Source organism: Lacerta agilis, chromosome 1 (assembly GCF_009819535.1).
Source record: "Lacerta agilis isolate rLacAgi1 chromosome 1, rLacAgi1.pri, whole genome shotgun sequence".
NCBI lineage: Eukaryota > Metazoa > Chordata > Lepidosauria > Squamata > Lacertidae > Lacerta > Lacerta agilis.
The window spans coordinates 20,410,132-20,423,210 of record NC_046312.1 but is presented as its reverse complement, the minus strand read 5'-3'; the positions used below and the strand labels follow the sequence as shown (position 1 = coordinate 20,423,210).

The following is a 13,079-nucleotide window of genomic DNA, read 5'->3' as shown; positions in this document are numbered from 1 at the left end:
CTACATCTCCCATCACCCCTGATCATTGGCCATGCTGGCTGGGGCTGATGAGAGTTGGAGTCCAACAAGTCTGAAGGGCAATTCTAATTTATTCAGCCCTATGCATTTCAGTTTCAGTGCTTCATCAAACAAAGCACTTGTGAAACTGCTTAGCCTGCCTGGTCATTTTGTAACAGAACATGTGGTTTTACAGTGCTCCAGGTGAAGACTGTAATTGAAACCTGTTGGCTGAATCAATCATAAATGTATTGCACCTTAGAAGTTCTCTGTTGTTCTAACAGCTGGATTGGAGCCAGATTCAGTCCAAAGCTCACTATTGATTTTCCCCCCGTACCAAGTTTTTCTAAATGTACTGTTTGTTAACTGATTTTAAAAATATCTTCCTGTGTTTTGAAAGTGACTCTAGAAAACCTCATGTTGGGCCAGTCTTGAGCCAGCACTGTGTTATCACAGAGTCGTAGAATAGTAGAGTTGGGAGGGACCCCATGGGTCATCTAGTCCAACCCCCTGCAATGCAGGAATCTCAGCTACAGCATCCATGAGAGATGGCCATCCAATCTCTGCTTAAAAACCTCCAAGGAAGGAGAGTCCACAACCTCTGAGGGAGACTGTTCCACTGTCAAACAGTCTTACTGCCAGAAAGTTTTTGTTGTGTCTTGTGTGGAACAAATTTTGCATACCTCTAATTTAATTTTGAAATCAACACTAGGATTTGCGTCTAAAATGTGATAGTGCCTAATGATGGAATGCAAGGGGGGAGTGGTGGAAATGCCAGTGACTAGCATGGTACTAGCTATTTTCCCATGTTTCAACCAGGTGAAATAGAACTTGCTGAATATAGAGAAACAGGAGTATTGCAAGACAACATTCTGCGTTGTGTGAGAGAAGAAAGCATTCAGAAGAAGAAACTGCGCTCACTGAAACAAAAATCGCTTGACATAGGAAATGCAGACTCCCTCTTGTTTACATTGGATGAACACCGCCGGAAGTCGTGCATAGACCACTGTGACTTAGAGAAGCCTCCTGCCACTTCCGCAGCACTGAGGCAGAACGAGTACGGGCGGCCGCGGCAAAATTCCTCCACCAAGACGGAAGATGGAGATGGAGGGGAGAAGGAGAACCCGCCTGCTGTCCCAGAAAGAACCCTAGCAAGGCGGAGGCCTATCATACCAGAAGTCAGGTTAAACTGCATGGAGCCATACGAAGTGAAAGTGGAGTCCCCAGCCAAATGCTCTCCTCCAAAGGAGGACTTGGACCTTATAGACCTCTCCTCTGATTCAACTTCAGGACCTGAAAAGCAGTCTGTGGTCTCCAATTCAGACAGCGACTCATTGGTCTTTGAACCGCTCCCTCCTCTCAGGATAGTGGAAAGCGACGAGGAAGATGCTGACCTCCCAAGCCAGCGAATGACAGCATCTCCGGCAAGATGGCTCCCTCATCTCCATCAAGTCCCACCAGCCTCTCTGTGATCAGCCTCAGCACAACGCCTCTTGTGCAGTTCAGCATTGAAGATTGCTCCAAAGATGTGCTCCCTTCTGCATCAAGCCATATCGTGTCATTCGCAGAAGAGGGAGCCTCCGTTCTGTGGAAGGTCAGAAAGATGTTGATCAGCTAGCTAAGCCAGAAGAAGTCCACGAGGCACCCCCCGGCAGCCCCCTCACCTTGAAGCAGAAACGAGATATGCTGCAGAAGTCCTTTGCTCTTCCAGAGATGTCCATCGATATAACTTTGATTTATGCATAGATGAGATTAAGACGATTGGGCCCTTTCCCAGTTCAAGTGGCAAAAGTCTTCATCAAGGCCCCCGAGGACTCTGAGGTCCAAACGGAAAGTGACAAGCCAGACACCGGTGCAGAATCTGATACGGAGCAAAGCACAGAACAAAAGCAGGAGGAGGAAGCCGAAGAGTCGGAATTTAAGATCCAGATTGTTCCAAGGCAGAGGAAGCAGAGGAAGATTGCAGTGAGCGCCATCCAGAGAGAGTACTTGACATTTCCTTCAACATCTTAGACAAGCTGGGGGAGCAGAAAGAGTCAGGTAAGCAGAAGCTGTGGGTCAACCCACCTGAAAAAATATATGTTCTCTTCCTGCTACTGTGCTAGAGGAAAGAGAGGATTTCTTACATTGCTCTTTTGAGCAGTAATGGGTGAATTTCAATTGGGGAATTGAAGTAAGAGCTCCCCCACTATGAAAGCCTCATCTCTGTTTGAGCCAGAATCAGACCCCCTCAATCTGAGTATAGCTCACAATGGGCTTTGTCCATTTCCTTCACCTCTTTCCTAAGGATTCTCCCTTAATTTGAGAAGAAGGTGATAACTGGCAGGAGAGGTGGAGGCACATACACACACACACCACACGTGCACATGCACACACAAAAATAAAATTTTCAGCACTCTGTCCTAGTTTCCCTAGGTTCTGTCACCATTGAGAATCAAGCCAGCACCACTCTGAGTAGCGTTGCCTGTTCCTCTGCAGTCATACCCTCAGTTACACTAGCAGGAGGGTCCCTCTAGCACAGCATTCCCCAAGGTGGGTGATACCCCCCCGGGGGGCACTGGAACAATCCAGGGTGGGGTGGTAGTAGCCTCGGGTGCAAATGGGGAGCGCTGAATAAAAACAAGGTGGGGTGGAAGCATAAAGGAATCAGAGAAGAGAAGAAAAAAATGAAGAAAAATATTTGTACATGTTTCATGTGTTGTGTAATGACACTTACCACCAGTGGTAGGCCAAGTAAGTTTGGGAACCTCTGCTCCACCATAATGGCCTTCCCCTTTCTTGTCCCCCTTCATGTGCCTCCATGCACTCCAAAACAGTTCTGTGGAGTTTGGAGTACTTCCATGACAGCATGCGCAGGGAGAGGCGATAGTTCTGTCTGGCAAGCAGAAAAGAGGTGAGAATTCCGGAGCTGGGGTGCCACTTTAGAGAAGACCCTGTTCTGGTTTCCTACCAATTGGATCTCTGTTAAAGGTGCTACAACCGGAATGGCCTCCCCATCATATTTCAGCTCATGGGCATACTGTAATATTGGGGGGAGGCATCTTGAAACAGGGTTTTGTATATTTCTGAGTCCCCAAAGAGGCGCAATTTGCACCCTTCTATTATGCCCCTTTTAGGATCTCTGCCAATGATGGGGTGGGAGGTAGATCCTTGTGCAGAAGCTTCCGTGAGTCAAGTGCATTTATCGTCCTCCTAGAAGTGAATGCCAAGTGCTCACATAAAGTAAAAGCCGCACTTCAAGATGTTTTCCTCATGCACAAAACTCATTTCAAAGCCATTTGTAATAAGCGGGGGAGCCTTTCTTCTGTCAAAGTGTCTCGTTTATTCCAAACCACCTCTTGTAGAGCCAAGTGGTGTATTGGGGCGAAGTGGCGGGTGTGGTGGTGGTGGAAAGGGAGGTTGATGAACAAGTGTTCCCTGGGGTTTTGGAGGGTTTTTTAAGGCCAAAAAGAGAATTTGAGCTTCAAGCGCTGTTTCTCGTTTGCAGATGCTTCAGCTAAAGTCCTTTCAACCCTAGAAATGCCAAGGGAGTCATCCTCTGCACCGACACTTGAAGCAGGTGTACCAGAGATCAGCAGCCATTCTTCCGTGTCAAGTAAGCTTTCCCCTGGCTTTGAGGAGAGGAACTCTGTTACGGTACTTGAGGGCTTCTTAGTGCGGTTTTGCCATCTGGTGCATCACCTTCCTCCACTAATTTACATTTGACTGGTCCTTTATGTGCCTTGTGCGCAGGCCGATTAATTGACTCTGTGAGAATGGAGTGGCTTTGACAGTCCATGAGAGCAAGGCATACTAGGAGGAATGGATAAAGCAGTTTCTTTCAGCTTCCTGTTTTCCCGATCATAAGTTCCCCATATTTCCACATTGGTTAGCTTTTTCTTTTATGAAGTCCTCATGAAAATTCATCAACATACACATTTTTTTTTTTGCAAGCATTTCCCCCTAATGCATTGTATATGCTGTTTATGGCATTGTGTGTGGCAATCAGCAGATCATCAGGGATTGCCAAACTTCTATACAGGGTATCCGGCAAGCATGGATGGGTCATTCCATCTCAAGTGATCCAACTTTTTTTTTTACTTTTTGTCATCCAATTTTCTTAATACTTTGTACACTTGTTGAATGACCAAAACTAAGTTTAATTCTAAAATTTTAATTTTTTTATCTCATCCCGTTTGTGAGTTATGAGGGTTTGAAATGTCAAGAAATTGACAATTTTGGCCTTGCCAGACTACACAAAAGCATGAAAAGTTTGTGTTTGGTGTAAAGTATAAATAATGGAAAAAATAACGTTATCAGACCCATTTCATGTGCAAGGTTCCCACCCCCCCCATAATTTTGTTTGATATTCATTTTGTTGTAATGTTCCTGAAAGAAGTACTAACAAGAATTCTTTCAAAGTATCAATTCTATCATGCAATAGCAAGCTATTTAAAAGAAGAGCCTGACTAGCTTTTCAGATACCTTTTAATTGAATAACTTTCTAAATAAATGCCTGAAGTAACTGATATTACAGTTTGAAGTCTGCAAGTTTTGTTTATTCTGTTATATTTTACTCCAGGAAGACCCGTTTATCCTAAATAGAACCCAATAAGGCATTTAAAGTAAGTCCATCATGCGACATATCATATTAAAGCCCATTAAGTTCTGAAGAGATTGGTGTTTTAGTTTTGATGTATCTCGATTATGGGCTGAGCTTTTAAGGTTTTAGTGTAGTCTGGCAAGGCCAAAAATTTCAATTTTTAAAAATTTCAAACCCATAACTCACAAACAGAATGAGATAAAAATTTAAAATTTTAGATTTAAACTTAGTTTTGATCATTCAACAAATGTACAAAATATTAAGAAAATTGGATGACATGCAGTAAACAAGTTGGACCACTTGATATGGAATGACCCGAATACTCAGCTGATTGTCGGGCATTGCAGATGCCCCATGCATGTCTCTTTGCAAGCGCTGATGATTAGCTGTACAGGGGAAGACTGGTCACCTGATATCATGGTGATGTCAGGTGATTGACAGCTGTGCACACCTGTCAAACGTGGCCCTCCGGTGGGGTAGGAGAGATCAGGATCTGGTGGGTTTCAGTTTCCCTCTCTTGTCATAACTGAGGAAATTTTGATCTGGTTTATTGGTATGTTTCTTTTTTTAATAAATGACTTTTATTGGGTTTTACATTTTTATCACAATCACATCATAACAAATAACAACGAATTGAATTCCCAGCTTCCCCCCGCCCCACAACTTCCCTCAACTTCCCCTTCTGTGTTTTCTTTTTATATTAGCTTCTCCTGCTTGCTATATTGTGCTTTTATTATATTCTTTAAATTAAATGTTGTTACGTTTTTTTATCATTTTAACATCACCTTTGCGGTTTCTGTGTTTGTTTTGTTAATTGTAAGTGTTTATTCAAAACCTACTAGTGAGTCCATTTCTTTACATTGTTTCCGTAAATACAACATACATGGTTCCCATTCTTCTATAAAATCTCCATTGTCTTTGTCTTTGAGTCTTTCAGTTAACTTCGCCATTGCAGCATATTCCATCATTTTTTTCTTGCCATTGTTCCTTAGTTGGTATGTCATCACTTTTCCATCTTTGGTCTAGCAATATCCTAGCCGCTGTTGTGGCATACATATGTTTGTATATTTTAAAGTAGGCTTGTAAATTTTTTAAATGATTTTACTGCTTTATCTTTTGTAAACAGCTTTTAATGAAATAAATAAATAACTGTTCCAAGTTTTCTGGGCCATGTATGGCCACTTAAAAATGGCTCCACGGTGGAAAGAGAATGCCAGGTTAATTTTATAAAGCCACTGATAGCGTGGACATGCATAAAATATTATGTGAGAAAACTCATATAGTCAGAAACATGCATATTGTGCTGCATTGTCTCACCTGCACCTCAAATGCTAGATAATCCTTTCCCCCCCCCCATTACAAGAATAACCACTCCAATATTAATAGTCAAAGCTGCCTTGAAGACATCAGATAAGTAACTCCCAGAAACCGAAATCAGTGTTCTGATAATGAATAATATGCCTGAGAGAAGCTTTAATTTCCATTATAAAAGCAAAGGAGCAATTTCAAAACAGCCAATTTCCTATGTTTTCAACTCTCATCTGCACCCCAAGCAATAATGTCTGCTCTGAAATTTTAATTGCTGTTCTTTCATTGGGAAATTCAGTGTTTGATAACTGATAAGGCTTTCATTTTAAACCATTGCACTGGGAGATGATGGAAGTTATGTGTTCCCAGAGGATGTGAAAGACTACTTCTGCAGGACACTTCCCTTTTAAAAGCACAGAATCCTATTACATATCAAATCCTATTATATCAAATGGAACCAGAATTTGCATCGATTCCAGCAGGTCAGGCAGGATGTGTTGTCTGGGGTACTGGAAGAAGCGAAATGTGCACAAGCCCATCCGAGGGCAACACTCTGCACTGAAATACTTTTGAAATGGGTTCAGTATGACATTCACCAGCAGATGATGGACCGGTACTAATGCTTGCTTTGGATCCAAAAACAAAATCCTTTCAAACAAAACCACACCATCTCTTCAAATTTTATTTTCATTAGGGCTTTGCACCGGCTCCCGGTAAATCCTAGATTCCAAACCCAATCAGGGTGATTTGGTTTGACCTGGAATTCATCAAGGCTCATCTACACAACTATAAAAAAATGCTCTGGGGGAAAAAATGTTTTAAAGCTCACAATGGGAAATTTCATAGAGTTCCGATTTCAGCTACAGTGCCATATGGTGTCACAGCATTATAACACATTTATAATGTTTTATTTTCACTAATGTAGCCGAGTCCCCAGAGTGAGTTGAGGCAACCATGGGCCAGATTTCGGAACATGTTCACAGTTTCTTACGTTCTTCTGGTTTTTTTAATTGTTTTTTTTTAATGTTCTACTGGATCCAGAGGTTTCTTTTTTTTTTTTTTTTTGGGACCAAAACCTATCTGCTTCCTGTTTTCACACCACAGCAGCCAACCTGATTCATATGGGAGATCAGAAGGAGAGCATGAGTGCAGTAGCACTCTTCCAGCCAAGATCCTCAGAAACTGTTATTCAGAGACATACTGATTCCAGTATTGGAGGGAAAACATAGCTATCATGACTGGTAGCCATTGGTGGCCTTTTATAGCCTTCTCTTTGCTGAATTTGTCTATAAGCCAAACTCCTCCCTTTCCACATTTATCACTGAATGATGAGAACACACAAAAAGAATCTCCCTGGACCAGCGATCAGTTTCTTCAAATATTCCGAAGGACTGTCTTGCTAAGATGGAGTAGACTTGTTTTCTTTAAAAATAAATAAAATCAATTTTTTTCATTTTACAATGTTTCTACAACAAAATTTAAATCTAAACAAACATCAACATTTTCTTCGACTTCGCTCCCCTCTTCTCCTTGGTTCTTTATTCTGTGTCTCAATCTTACTGCATAACCAGTTCCAAATCATATTTAAACATGTATTTCATCTCAATGAACTCATTTCGAATGTATTTTATCCTACAATGGGTATTCTTTTATTTTATTTTTTTAGCCAAGGACTGTATTGTAGAAAACAGAGGAGTGTAAAAAGTCAAGGATAATTACATCTGAACTATGTGTTAATAGGGGAGGTGTGGGTTAGATCAGTTCACTTTAAAATATGTGCCCAGTGAAAACATCCTCCATCTTGAAGCTTTCATTTCTGACTTGCAGCTCAGTTCCGACAAATGAAGAGGGGTTCTCTGGGAGCTCTCACTATGAACCAGCTAATGAAGAGGCAGCTGGAACACCAGTCTAGTGCCCCCCATAATATCAGCACAGGGACATTGGTAAGTATTTCCACCCTCCATCCCTGTGCCCCTCTGTGCCTCTCTTTTCCCTTTCCTTTCTCTTCCATCGTTCTGGTCCCATAGGCTAAATGGCTGCGTCTGCTTGCTGTGTTGAATTGCTGGTGTTGTAGAATCTTCCACTGCATAGCTCAGTTGGCTAGCGCACGGTGCTGATAACTCCAAGGTTGCAGGTTCGATCTCCGTATGGGACAGCTGAATATTCCTGCATTGCAGGGCATTGGACTAGGTGATCCTCTTGCAGCTCTACAATTCTATGATTCTATGGAAAGGAGCCTGGCTTAAAACCAAGTCAACGGAAAGACTACGATCTTGTTGATAGGGCAGATACTGTTTCTCTTCTGTGAAATCTTCAAACACATAGATCTAACACCAGTTTGATCTAAACTGAGGGTGTGCATGGCTGGATCGATGGATACTGAAGAACCTGCTTTTGCTTTCATATATCTCTGCTTCTATATTAGGCAGGGGCAGCCCTACCATTAGGCAGAATGAGGCAACCACAGATGCTGGGGCACAGTAGCCTGCAAGTCTTCCACCTCAGCTTCTTAGCTATTCCTCTCTGCTTTCAATGGCCTGTCCTTGGCCCCTAACCTGGCCTGCTGCTGCAGGTGTGGTCAAGAATGCTATCTTGACACCAGAGTTGAGTTGAGATTAATCTGACAGTTTCTATATGTGGAGTGGGGAGGAGATGTGATCCTATTCTTTAAACCACTGAGCCTCTTGGGGTTGCTGATCAGAAGGTCGGCAGTTCGAATCCGTAAGACAATGTGAGCTATCATTGCTCTGTCCCAGCCCATTCTTGGGCCACTCCTGATTTCAGCCTCTCTCTTGATGACCACTGGTGTAACTAGGCATGGTGTAGGAGATCCTGCTAATTAGAACAAATAGGACTGTGTGTGTGTGTGTGTGTGTGTGTGTGTGGTCACTCTTATACCACTTTTAACACTCAAGGAGAATCCTGGGAACCATTGTTGTTAAGAATGCTGATGTTAAAGACCTAAAATTCACAGCGTGTGTGTGCTAAGTATATGGTGTGGGTGTGTCTTCTGTGTGGATGTGAAAGAGAGAGAGATTTGGATCAGCCCACAATGGGGGAGGCGAGTTAACCCTTTCCCCACTGCATAACTTTCCTGATGAAAATCATCCCCCAAAGCTACTATTTCCTTGACCAGGAAAACAATACCACTTTGTCCCTCTCCCATTTTGCTGGGTTGTTTGTTTGTTTTTAAAAGTGTGTGTGGGATCATTTTCATGGAGCTCTTCCCCCATGTCTAGTTTGGTCATTGGAAACGACAAGGCAAGTACTCAGAGAAGTATTCCTCAAGGATTTTACTTGGTGCTCATAGCAAAAGTTGTTTCCTTGGGACAAGAGACATTCACCTCTTCTTCCTCACCTGGTTGAGCTTCTCCATTGGTTTCATAGTAGCTCAGTTTATTCCCACACAGGAGGCAGCTATGCCACTTATAACAATGGGTCGTCAAAGTAGAACATGGTGCCCTACAGGATGGGTGGAACTATAGATCTCCAGCCATTGCTGGACTACAACTTCCATCATCCTCGGCTACTGACCATGCTAGCTGGGCTGATGGGAGTTGGAGTCCAACAGCATCTGAAGAGCAGCAAGTACCTCACCCCAGATTGGGTCGAGCTGGACCGCTAGTTCATACAAATTGTGGCCATTTTTATAATCAAGACTTCTGCCCTCCTACTTCCCTTATTGTTGTAAAAACAAAATGAAGACATTCGGTTTTCAGTGTCTGTCTGTCTGTTAACATACTTTGCTAACCACACCAAACATTTATTAAGCTTTTGGCTCTCTCTTTCCCACCCCTCCATAATTCTGTAGAATCCTCCAGGATATCCCACTCAGCTGATGATTTTACAGAATGATAGATCCTGGCAAATTACAGAGACCAGATGCTTCACTGCAGTTACCTTCCAAAATTATGCATTTGGGGAACTTCTGCAATGAAGGGAAATGCCAGGAGAATTCCCAAGATGGAAAGCAAGGGAAATGTTTCTGTCACAAGATTAGTTGATGCACATGGATCAGAAACGGCCGTTTCATCAGAATCAGTTTAGTTTTCTGTTCCTTCTTGGAACCTGTGGTTCTGAGATCAGCATTGTTTCGGATAACTCACCCTGGGATTGGACTAAAGATTCCTGTTCATGAACAGTCCCAGATTGACCAGATTAATTTTTCTGCTGTCTTGTTTGTTATATATACAGTCCCATTTCTGCTGTTGGGCCCCGTAGTGTGCCGATGATGTCACTGACCTTCACTGCACTGCCCACCCTTCCCCCACCCTTCCTGCCGTCCCTGAAGAGTTAGCATTTCTTGCAATATGGGAGCTGCACTTGAGGAGTGCATGGGGACAGCAGAATGGGCCAAGCTGTGCCATGCAGGCTTCAGGAGCCCTGACACAGCCTCACAAGATTGGCAGTGGTGAGATTGCATTCCAAACCCGAGGACCTTCTGGAAAATGTGTGAAATCCCCTCCCTCCAATTCTGTGGTGGGTTGATCCTGCCAGACTCCAAATCTGCTAGTGATAACCTGCTCATTTCACCTAGAAAGAGAATGCTAGTTTTCTTTACTTCTTGGCTACCACAAGTCTTCTGCTCTGCTTTACCTCTGATTTTAACATAGATAATTTCTAAACTTGTTTCAGAATTGGTGCAGTTTGCCACAGTTTGCCATTCTTTTCCATTTTCTTTCCGACCCACAAATGACTTTAATGGGGGGGGGAGAGAGAGCTTCCATTTTGTGGAGGTGACTTTTGAGTTCGCCTTTCTCACACTTAATTTCAAACTGTTTGTCCTCGAATTCTTTTTCTGCAATGCAAATTCGCCATGTAAACCTAAAGCATCCTGTGCCATTGTGGTGAGCATCTTTGATCTTACTTTGCTGTGTGCTTGACATTGCCTTCTACTATAGCTCTTAACATATTCCATTTCTTTCTGTATATAGTTCCCAATTTCATATATAAAATCCTCTGACCACTTCAGCTCTTCGAGAGTTTGGTAGGTCTTTGTGCTTGACCCAAGCTATTGCGATTTCAGTGCATTCCCTGCCTTCTTTTAAATCTATGTTTCAGTTTGAAGTGGGCTCAGCATCTAGGGAGGGGATACCGCTCAGTGGGAGAGATATACAGTGGTACCTCGGGTTAAGAACTTAATTCGTTCTGGAGGTCCATTCTTAACCTGAAACTGTTCTTAACCTGAGGTACCACTTCAGCTAATGGGGCCTCCCACTGTCGCTGCGCCGCCACCACACGATTTCTGTTCTCATCCTGAAGCAAAGTTCTTAACCCGAGATACTATTTCTGGGTTAGCGGAGTCTGTAACCTGAAGCGTCTGTAACCCGAGGTACCACTGTACTTCACATGCAGAAGGTCCCAGGCTCAATTCCTGTGAATGACTTCTGTCTGAGATACAGCGAATGCAATCTCAGGTTCATTCTCAAGGCAGGGCTGGGGAAGACTGCCAGTCAGAGTTCACAGCACTGGGCTAAATGGACAAATGGTCTGACCTGGTCCGCCGCCTTCTCTTTCCTATAGAGTTGTCTTTTTTTCTAGTTGCCTTGCCTTAGCTGTTTGTCGCTAGCTGTTGTGCTCGTGTGTGGTGTCTTTGTGGTGCTGGTGGCAGACTCTCAGCGGAGACTAGAGGGGACTGAAGTTCTCTGTTTATCCACAGAACAGATACAGCATGGGAAGAGGCCGTGCAATGTCTCAGTTTGCCTAAACCCTGACCTGGAGGGACCACCACTAAGAATAAGAGGTTAGTTCAGTGTCCATTCAGCCTTGGTTTCCCCTCCACAGCTTCACAACCAAGGTGCTTAGTTAGAGCTGAATGTGATGGTGGTTCTGGCAGTCCCTGAGCAGACCTCATTGACCATTTTGCACAGAGCCTTGGATTACAAGACTAGATATCGCCTCAGACCAGATTTGAAGGGGGCAGCTTGGAGCTCTCACAATGTTCTTCTTTCAGCGCAATCGGTTTTTTTCCTCGTTTATGATCTCTAGCAAAGGTTGGCAACTGTTTCTTTGCAAAAGAGCAGAAAGCTGACTCTGAAATTGCTTTGTCCCTCGGCGTCTTGCTAATCTAACCCCTGTAATGAATTTTGAGCTATCCTTATTTCATGTTACAGCACAATGCGATAGGGGATAGGGGAATTGTGCATTCTTATTACGATGTTCTGGTTAAAGTAGGTGACCTCTCCTCGCCCCCTGCTGATATACGGACCTGCAGCTTCCTGTTATCTGCTGGCTTCTAACTGCACACACCAGCCTCCAGCTGCCTCAGAATTTTGTGCTAGGGAAGCCATTCAATCCCTAGAGTTAAGTCACAAACAAAGAGTTAGGCCAGGCACATGTCAGTACAGCTTTCATTCTGTGTTATCATTTTTGAAGAGTCTGAAGACCAAGAGTCCATCCAGTTAAGCTCAAAAGGACCATTGAAGATATCCATTCTTGGACTTGATGGAGGAAGTATTTGCAGAGAAGAAATTTGTACCAAGCTTAACACAACACTGTTTGAGGTTGGCTTCTTAGTCAGGATCTAACTCTGATTCCATATGATGTTGCAGTAACTTATTTACCATAGGAAAGAGTTTATGTAATGGCAGCTGCAGAAATCGCAGCTGTATAACTACCATGGATTGCCAGGCTTCTTTGGACATGTTAACCCCCCAAAAAACATTATTGCACAGTAGTTCACTACCTATCTGTGCTTTCCAGATAGTCTTAGCTCTATGACCCACTCTCCTTAACCTCTGACTCCACGCCCCCCCCCCAGGTTACATGGCTTCCCCATGTTTTATGTGAAAAGCCCTCTTTCAATTGTACTCTTTCTAAGCCCCAAATCACCCAGCATATATAGATGAAGAGTTTACTCTCATATCAGCCTGTTTTGCCTCTGACAGATGCTAGCCATGCAATGCTAAGATTCCATTTCGCCTCCTTGTCTAAGTGAAATATTTGCCAGGTCTTGATGAATGGACACTTTCAGTCCCCAACCTTCCTTAAAGGTGAGAAGTATTTCATCTAGCATCACATAAAAAACCAACCCATTGACTGAAAGAATCTCTAGCTGGCCAGCTCTGTTCTGCAGTGCGCCTCTTTCCTCCAAAGAAGGGACTGGAACAGGATTGTGAATGCAAAACTGGGACATCCTCTTGGTTTCTTCTTTTGGTGTCTTTGACTTTGATAGAGAATATCATAGAAGAAC

The 13,079-nt window shown here is 43.3% G+C and overlaps 1 protein-coding gene across 1 annotated transcript in view; it reads left to right on the top strand.

Moving 5' to 3' along the window:
- Nucleotides 1-13,079, top strand: part of UNC79 (unc-79 homolog, NALCN channel complex subunit) — a 129,543-nt gene that overhangs the window by 79,453 nt on the left and 37,011 nt on the right. The window contains 7 exon segments of the mRNA XM_033140685.1: nt 817-1,394; nt 1,397-1,565; nt 1,568-1,984; nt 1,987-2,037; nt 3,485-3,592; nt 7,715-7,834; nt 11,529-11,630. Coding sequence (XP_032996576.1) covers nt 817-1,394; nt 1,397-1,565; nt 1,568-1,984; nt 1,987-2,037; nt 3,485-3,592; nt 7,715-7,834; nt 11,529-11,630 — 1,545 coding nt within the window.